Raw genomic sequence first — 9,619 nt, forward strand, 5'->3', positions numbered from 1 at the left:
TTCTTTGACGAGGAGACATTTTTTCGAATTATAGGAAGAGATTTGAAGTTGAATGTGTATGAAAATGAAGTAGTATTTATAAAAAAATTTCGAATTAAAAAAAAATAAAAAATAAAAATCGGTTGCGGCCCGGCTCGAACACAAATACCCCTGGGTCGGGCTGCGTTGCGTTGCGTCACGTCCCGAGTCGCGTAACCCCGTCCCAGGCCGGGCCTCGGGACAGTCACCAGGCCGGGAACGCGGCCCCGGGACCGACCCAGGCCGTGCCGCTCGTCCGTCTAACGAGTGGGACGGGCCGGAACTCGCAATTTGCTGCCCGGCCCGTAGCGTTATTCATGCTCTTAGTTCAATATAGACATTCAAAATTGATTATTAATCCTAAATTTTGAAATTTATAATGACCCAATGAAGCCCAATTGTGATCCCGCGCAAACGCAAGCAAATTAGTCTAAAAAAAATTCAGTGTGATTTGACGACGAAATGCAGCGGCCAATTCCCGTCGACATTCTCTCCGACACCGATTCCGAACCCGGCCGAAATCGCCGGAGTCTCCGAGACGAAGCCATTGACCTCACTACGCCGCCGCCATTCCCTCAATCCAAGAAGAAACAAAAAACCGACACCTTTTCAAACCCTAGTAACTCCACCGTCTTCATCATTGACGATGACCCCACGCCACTCAAGTCAAATACTCCTTCCTTCGTCGCCGATACGCCATTCTCCGATGCGTCCTTCGTCAAATGCTCTCGAGGAATATCCTCCTTTTCAGGTAATTTCCCAGTCCCCGTCGCATTTCTGAAAATTCAGGGTTCGGCGTAATTGGATTGTGGTATTTGAGTTGCGTGCAACCAAATATCGAGGGAGTTCAATCTGAATGGTGTACAGTTATTATTTTTGTAAAGACAATGCTTTGCTGTTTAGCAACTTGGAGATTCTTTGGTTTCTGCATTTACCGGATTTCGTGTTTAATCGCACAAGGTTTAGCTCCTGAGGAACTTGTAGTTGCAGAAACTCCCATTTCTGAACTCCCGAAACCTAAGGTTGCAATCAGCACAAGAATCTCAACTTTCGAAGATGCTCGTCCGATTGTTACAAACCACAACTCTCGTGGTGAGTTTAAATTGTTTCTGTTTGCTAATCCAAGAATCAAATTTGCACATTATGTTCTTTCTTTCGAACTATTACATGCTTGTGTACATGCTTTGGCTTATGCTTGGTCACTATCGTAATTTTCTCAAAGCAGTAGTTTGAAATCCTTATGCATAATCCTTATGTAAAGACAATGCTCTGTTGTTAAGCAACTTGAAGATTCTTTGTTTATGCATTTACCGGATTTCGTGTTTTATCCCACAAGGTTTAGCTCCTGAGGAACTTGTAGTTGCCGAAACTCCAATTTCTGAACTTCCGAAACCTAAGGTTGCAATCAACACAAGAATCTCCACTGTCGAAGATGCTCGTCCGTTTGTTACAAACCACAACTCTGGCGGTGAGTTTAAATTGTTCCTGTTTGCTATTCCAAGAATCAACTTTGCGTATTATGTGCTTTCTTTTGAACTATTACGTGCTTGTTGTTTGTTAGCAGCACATGCTTTGGCTTATGCTTGGTCACTATCTTGTAATTTTCTCAAAGCAGTAGTTTGAAATCCTTATCATGATCTCTTCATTTAATATAATACAACTTTGAATTAAACACTAAGGCTGCTTGATATGAGAAATTTCCCTGAATAACTCTTAAACAACTAAATGAATCTAACATGGATTATGTACTTGCAGCGCCTAGCTTGCAGTTCTTATAATCATATCTATGTCTTTTGTTTTAGAAATCAAGGGATGGATATGTGTGGATTCAGATGATGAATCTGAAGATATTGGTCGAATTGGAGCTATGGATGATAATGCAAGTACTTTTGCTGCTAGATTGGAAGATGAGACAGGAGTTCCATCGAGATGGGGTGGATCCTCGTCATTTTCTTGTGGTACTGATATCAATCTGTTTCTTGATGCTATCATATAATTGAAAGTCACTCTAATCCAACCTCTTTTCACAAAAGGGAGGAAGAAAAGAAAAGAAAGCACTGAGTTGCTCATAATTGATTTTCAGGGACTTCCTTTCTACATCAAAAGAAAGACACACAGAACTCAGCTAGAATGCATATCTTAGAAGACTGTTCAATTCCTGGAATATCAGACGATGTCATATCTGAGGTTAGTTACTTTGAAATGCAATTTCATGCTCTTAATGATATCTCTCCTGAGTCTCTCTATAGTTTAAAATTGAAAACTCTGATGCTGGGAAATTGCATTAATGAATACCTCCTGCCTCACAATTTCCCTTTTTTGTTCTTCATATCCTGTAAAGCACACTTGTCTAGTTTCTGCAGATAGAATTGGGAGACTTAAGAGAATACAACTGCAACTTCCTTTGGCAATTTGCTATATCTACTGCTGCTGTTTCTCTGATTTTCTATGGCCATCTACAGATATGTAAATTGGTAGCATACTGAAGCAACTAAGGATCATTTGTGAATTGTGAATTATTAATATTGTGTCCTGCCTCTGCCTCAGGTCTATAATTGTGTTAGTGATAGTGAAGCTTACTATGCCTTTTTGAAAAAAATGGTTTTATTCCAATACTCCTGTTTGAGATGTGTTTATCCTTTTGAGTGGCTTTAATAAAGATCTAATGTAGGCACATGTCAGTCGTGATGACAAAGCTAGTAAACTAGACGATACAGATCAGATTTTGAATCAACGGGATAACAATACATGCTTCTTGAAAGAGAAAAAGAAAAAGAAAAGAAATGACACAGTGAAAAAAAAGGGAACAACCAAGGAGGAAAGACTTCGTCTGATGGAAGAAAAGAAAAGGCTCAAAGAAGTAAGTCCTTGCACACAATCTCTTATTAATATCTTAAATAAGAGATGACTCTCTTTCCCCTATTGAAGTTACCAGATGGTTAATAGCTGCACTACTTGATTTATCTTAAATAGCAAGAGAAGTTGCTTAAAGCTGCTTCAAAGGCTGAGGCTGCTGAGTTGAAGAAACGGGAGAAGGAAATGCAGAAATGGGAAAAGGGTAAATATGCTCTCAAATCCATTGTTGCTGAGATTGACACAAATGTGATTGAACTAGGAGCAATTGGAGGTAGGATATTTGTTCTTTTTCCAAATAATAATCTCTTGGAAAGATTGCATTTTTATTTGCTTTTTTTTCTTTACTTCTATACTTAAAAAAATCGGGTTAATTAATTTTGCTAGGTGCCTAAGTTAGTTTGTTACTTTCTAGTATAGGACATCTTCTCACTAGATTTGCTGAAAAGGGGCTCTCATATCGGATAACATCAAATCCAGTGGAAAGAACTATTGTATGGAATATGGCTGTTCCTGAAGAAGTTTCTCTGGTAATTATTTGCTTCACTACTCAGTAGCTCTTCTATTACCATGAAATCTATGTACATACTGGACTTTTAGCATGTTGTTTTCTTAGTTCTGATTCCCCACTGCCTTTTCTGATCCCTCTCGTGCTCTAGTTTCTTGCTATCGTCTTCTGATTTATTAAGCTCTTGATTCCACAAGAATAAACAGGATATCATGCCTTTCTTTCGATATTATCTATATATCTAGCATCACTCGAGAAATCATAAAGATGTCATTGCAAGTGAATGTTAACTGTGCAACTCTGGCTTAAAACGCTAAGGAAAATTGCTTGCTTTAAAATGCTGAGATGGCATTACAAGTGAATGTTAAGTATAGTTCCATGTTACTTAAGATGTTAGTGACATTGCTGATCTTTAGTTCTAGTTATGATCCTATCTGTGTGTGATTCATTCACATCTTCAATACAATCTGGAAACCGAACAGCATGTTCTTACTCTCTTATTTACACTACAAACATGTGTTGCCTTAGTTATGATTCTGTTGGTGATCACTGCAACACACTCCTACTTAATATATATCTCGTCATATAAGACTATTACTCCTAGCATTATTAATGTTAGATTTGGAGGTTAAGCAACTCCAATTCAATCAAGATTGACTCTAATTATGTATTGGCAGATTGCTCCTGAAAGAATTACAGTCTCTTATATTCTAGTTGTATATGAAGCTGAAGAGTTGTGTAACCTTGTCGTGAATGAGTGCCTGATGGATCATGTTCAGAGTGTTCAACATTGTTATCCTCATCACACTGTATGTTACGTCACAAATAAGCTTATGGCCTACATCAACAAAAGGTTAGCAGAGTAGAAGAAAGCGTGCATCATTTTTTTCTCACATGGTCATTTTATTAGGAATTCATTTAAGACATCTAACAATAAACAACCTGAACATATCATAACTACTGATATTATGAGTTTTGCATGTCCCCTCTCCCCCTGAAAGGAAAGAAAATCAGAAAAAACAAGAGAAAGATATGTAATTGCCTTCTCGGTTAAAATTTTTATTTAATTTTATTTTATTGCACCCCTAAATGATGTGCACATTTAAATTCAATCTTGTTGTATCCACTTAAAGATATCTATGGTGTGGCTGGTGTAGGGAACAAGCACATTACAAGAACCCTGCTAACAACCCTGGTTGGAAGCGACCTGCTGTAGAGGAGGTTACTGAAAAACTATACTTTGACAGAAATGGAATGGTGTTCATGTGCCATAATTAATCTTATCGGGTTTTTGAACTGAATAAACCTATTTTCTTGTTTAGGCCTTTGCGAAATTGACCACCCATTTTTCTAAAGTACATTCAAGGCAGTGTGTTGATGAAGCTGAATTAGCTGAACATGTGGTTGGTCTAACTTGCAGCCTCGCAAATTGCCAATTTAGGTGAGTCGGAATTGATGATTTTTGCTTGCAAAGTAAAATACTCCCTCCGTCCCAATAAATATGAAACATTTGGTTTCCGGCCCGGGATTTTATGCAGTGTTGTTTTGTGAGTTAATAAAGAGAGAGTAAAGTAAGAGAGATTAAAAAGTAGAGATAATGTTGTTTCCATTTTAGGAAACGTTTCATTTTTAATGGAACAACCGTCACAACCCAAAAAGGAAAACGTTTCATTTCTAAGGGGACAGAGGGAGTATATGTATGCATGCTGGTCTGCATCAATATGACTTTCAAGTTTCAATATGAGGATGGGTTTAGTATGCAGTGATACTTCTATTGGTACAACCAAAGTGAATGCAAAAAATTCATCATTTGGTTGTTTCAAAACAGTGTGACGACTATAAGCATCAAACCAACTCTTCTAGAAGGCTTATTATTTTAATTTTGGCATAATTAATTCGTTCACTCTAAAGCATCCAATAAATTTAGTGGTAGAAATTGACTATCGATAGTGTGGATTATACTTATAATTATGTTAATCTCATATCCTCTGATTTTTAATGCAGGAAAAGACTGACTCGGTTTTCAGTTAACGCAAATGGATCTGCTATTCCTAAAGACTGTGTTGATAGGAATTTAATTAAGAAAAATTTGTGGTAAATATTTTCATCCAAACCAAATGATCAAGTCTTTAATTTTTCGTCATTCACAGGAAGTTCTGTATCATAAATACATATTTTTTTCAGAGTGTTGGAATGACCCCAAGTGTTATAGGATCAAATTTGAATACATGCACCTTTGTAGCTAGATATAGAGTTGTCATCTTTTGCTTTTGCAAGAGCATGCTGTTTGCTTATATGGTCAGTTTTTAGGTTAAGTAAATATTGGTATAACCTTTAATCTGTACTTTTCCTCTTTTAGGCTTGTGGGCTAGGCATACTTCTCTTGACATGTTTAACTATGTACTCACTAGAGGTAATGGTTAAAGGTAGCTGCGTATCAGATTAGTTAGGCTGCTTATTACTAAACACTCGGTCAGTGAACTTTAACTTGCACCTGCTGTAACTCTGGTTGGAGATTTTTATGGTTAAAAGATTCGAAGTCTTGAAACTTACCTGACTCTATCGACCTTAGGTTTTCGGACTGGGTTATTAATTTTTAAGTTGTATTTTTCTACTCAAAAGAAAAATATAACTAAACTCAAAAGTCCCTCATTGAATCTGTAGCATGCGTGTGTGCGCTCGTGCATTTGCTATTGTTTTGTTGTCAGATAAGGGGATGGCATTTACAGTTTATTTCATCATGCAGGCTAAAGGTATTGGTGGCTATCCCTAAGGTGCAGCCACGGTTCGCTATAGCCATATGGAAGAAATATCCTACAATGAAATCTCTTTTAAGAGTTTACATGGATCCAAGAAAATCTGTGAGTCTTGCACATGAGAAAATAAATGTTTTCTCCTTTTCATGCAAACTCTCACCGTATTTACTTGGAAAAATATATTTATTGCTGCTAAAATTCTGAAAAATGAACTTAATTGCATACCCTAGACAGTGTAATAAAGACTTGATGTAAATTATGCTTCCTTTTTACTCATACTGAAGATTTCCAGAGCAAAGTTTAAGTTTGGGCCGTCAAAGTTTAAGAACACTGTTATAGAACTCTGTTTGTGTATTGCTTTTCAGTTAATTATCTTGGTTATGCAAACCTTATTTATCTGTTCAAAAACTATCAGGTTCACGAGAAGGAATTTCTGCTCAAGGACTTAACCACAGAAGGCTTACTCGGTGATGATAGACGACTCGGCGAGGTTTGTTCTAAGAGAATGTACAGAATCCTTATGGCTCAATCCGGACACATCAAGACAGACGATGTTGAGGATGGGGCTGATTTCTTTAATCTCTAGCGATGCTATCGATGATCAGATATCCATTATGGGAACAGTTGAGGCCAGCAACTTCGTATATGATCATGTGTTTCAAAATTCAAATCAAATCTATGTTCTCTTTCTTTAGCTTCTGTGGCCCCTGTGTAGTGCAAAAATCCCACAACGGCCCCTCTGAGACTCACTCAATGCTGCTCAAAATCAACGAGAAGATCAGTTTGATGCTAACCCTTCACTGTAGGAAAGTCTTGTAACTTTAGAGACATACATCTCTCCATGAGCTGCTATTGCACTAGAAGACATCTTGGCTTTGCAAAGTGAAGCATGTGTTATACCCCACCAACTGATCAAGCTAGTTTCTTCACACACTGCTGTGTGATGGTTTCTTTGGAGACACAAGATTCAGAAAACAGAGGACAGGCTGGCAGGCAAGTGACAACAGTTTTGGCTGTGGACCCCCCTCCCCCTTGAGAGAATATAGTCTGGTTATACTATTTGCTGAGTAAAGAGAATGCTTTGACCTGCTTTAAACAGGGCTTGCTTGAGTGGTGAGGAAGGGCTTTTGACTTAGAAAGTGACATTATGGGATTATTCATTTCAGCAGTTTCTGTTTATTTTTTACTCCAATAGCACTGTAGGAGGGGTGACTATAGTAGTAAAGTTACTCAGAGTTTATATATATGTTGTGACTGTGGATTACTGTTTACTTTTCTATTAAAACAGTGCAGGCTGGGGTTGGTTGTAATATCGGAAGTAAAATATGACTATTGCAAGTATTTAATTAGATATTCGTTGTATCTAAGAAGTTTATATCATACACAAATTCAAATTGGTCCCAACTGCAATGAAGTAGTAGGACCAAATTTAGGTGGGCACTGAGGAGAAGAGAAAGGATCTCATCTCTCTTTCAATTGGTTATATAAATCACGAATTATGATGGCCATTAGTTGTGCAAATTTTACGTATGGTGTGTGAACTCCATATTCATGCTACCCAATATTCTTCTTCCACTATAAAAATGAAATTCACTTCACTCTATTAGAAAGTGAAACTTATATTTCACTCGCATGTTGTGTTCATAATACACTCAATCATTTAATAAAGGTCAAATTTTTGTCAAAAAACCATAAAGTTTGATTCGGTAAATTTTTGTCAGTATGTAACCTTTAAAAATAGCTAATTATACAGTTTAATTATCCTATTGCCAAAATTTTTGGAATATCTTCATCTTTTGATGTACATATCTTCAGCAATTATAAGTAAGTACTTTTTGGATACTATGATAGAAAAATTGCTCAAAGACGGACTATTCATAACAGTGAAGACCTGATTTATGGCTATGGGACAATTGTAAAAATTATTTTTAAAGTTGTGGGAATGATTAGAAATTGACTATATTCAGTAGTTTTTGCAGTAATTTTCCATTTAGGAAACCCATGCTAAGAGTAAATAAGACTTTTAATCGTGGACGAAAGGAGTATACTTTGAGCGCGGCACCTGGAAATCACTTGATTGGAGAAGGTAGGAAAATTGGGGGAAAAAGAGTTGGGAGACAAAAGAAGGGCCACCAATTTAAGGGTAGAAAACAACCCCATTTGCCTGATTTAAAAGTGGAGGGTTTACACTCCCACTATTGTTGTCTGTATATTAAAAGCCCTTTGGGCCCCACCACCCCATCCCTTTCACAACTCACTAAACCACTATTTTTAATTTACTTCACCCAACCAACCTTATCATACTCTTACAACTCCCACTTAGGCTGATCATTTCACATAATCAATCAAGTGCTTATGCATATATATTCGTTTAAACAATTTCAATAAAACGATTCAATTGTCTACAAATGTAGGTCATCATTTACTATAGACCTTATTATTCGTTGTCTTTTGATTTGATGGGGTAGACTTTTGTGTGTGTATACATGATACCTAAGTTCATACCACATTGGATTACGAAAAACTAACTCCGTTTTAAATTTTGAATCGTCCATTAAAATTAGTTTCTATTTTATTTGTAGTAAATTTCTTTCGGTCTAATAAGGTGGATGTCATTTTCACTAACAACATCCCACTACATTTTTCTCTCTATTTCCCTCTTAACCGATTTTACATTAAAATATGCGGTGTCCATAATTAAATTTTTTTTTGTAGAGAGTAGTACTCCCTCCATCTGCCAATAGTATGCACTTTTTTTATTGGACACGTGTTTTAATACATAATTGATAAAGTAAGAGAGGGGTTTCACTAACAACATCCCACCACATTTTTAAAGTATTGTTAGTGGAGAATGAGTCATAAAGGAGTTTCTAAAATTAGAGAGTGCATACTCTTATTGGACAGACTAAAAAAGAAAGAGTACATACTTTTACGGGACGGAGAGAGAATGATTTAGTGCATAGGGTTGCTTCTTGAATTAATAAAAAAACATTATAAGACAACTAAGTGCAATGGAGAGATGGATAATGGTACACATGAATCTTTAGAGAAATCTTTCATCTTGATATCAAGGTCACACTCATGGCCCATGCAAATGCAACCCACCCACACTAACGTACTCATTTGTCTCACCTGACTTCCATATATTCACTATCTTCCTCTCCCAAAGACTAAACCATTTGGCTTCTTTTCAGAAAAAAAAATTGATGGAGAAGAGCAGGTCATTCCCTTATTACTCTTCTTCATATGCTGAGGCAAGATTCGACTTTGAAGATCGGGCCAAATCGTACAGCTTCAACGGGCCACCAGATAACCCGGAGGTGAAGAGGAGGAAGAGGGTGGCTGGATACAATATGTATGCTGTTGAAGGTAAGCTCAAGTCATCCCTCAGAAGCAGCTTCAAGTGGATCAAGAGCAAATTCACAGAAAACCACTATGATTCTTGAACTTCATCATTACAAATCCAAAGACAAGTGGTCTTTCC

General features: G+C 37.1%; 1 protein-coding gene across 3 annotated transcripts; it reads left to right on the plus strand.

Annotated features, from left to right (window-relative positions):
• Positions 1–433: 433 nt before the first annotated feature.
• Positions 434–7,495, plus strand: LOC121783778 (crossover junction endonuclease EME1B-like). Of its 3 annotated transcripts, none has more exons than XM_042181956.1 (14): positions 434–769; positions 979–1,110; positions 1,355–1,486; positions 1,821–1,976; positions 2,102–2,205; positions 2,690–2,878; positions 2,992–3,145; positions 3,292–3,401; positions 4,057–4,232; positions 4,537–4,600; positions 4,702–4,820; positions 5,384–5,473; positions 6,126–6,240; positions 6,551–7,495. In XM_042181956.1, the coding sequence occupies exons 1-14, from the start codon at positions 481–483 to the stop codon at positions 6,719–6,721; spliced, it is 2,001 nt and encodes a 666-aa protein (XP_042037890.1). In that variant the 5' UTR covers positions 434–480; the 3' UTR covers positions 6,722–7,495. The 3 variants fall into 3 exon arrangements, with proteins under 3 accessions (XP_042037890.1, XP_042037892.1, XP_042037891.1); XM_042181958.1 differs by having other exon boundaries at positions 1,361–1,486; XM_042181957.1 differs by having other exon boundaries at positions 985–1,110.
• The last annotated feature ends 2,124 nt before the right edge of the window (positions 7,496–9,619 follow it).

Source organism: Salvia splendens, chromosome 21, assembly GCF_004379255.2.
Source record: "Salvia splendens isolate huo1 chromosome 21, SspV2, whole genome shotgun sequence".
NCBI classification, from domain to species: Eukaryota; Viridiplantae; Streptophyta; class Magnoliopsida; order Lamiales; family Lamiaceae; genus Salvia; species Salvia splendens.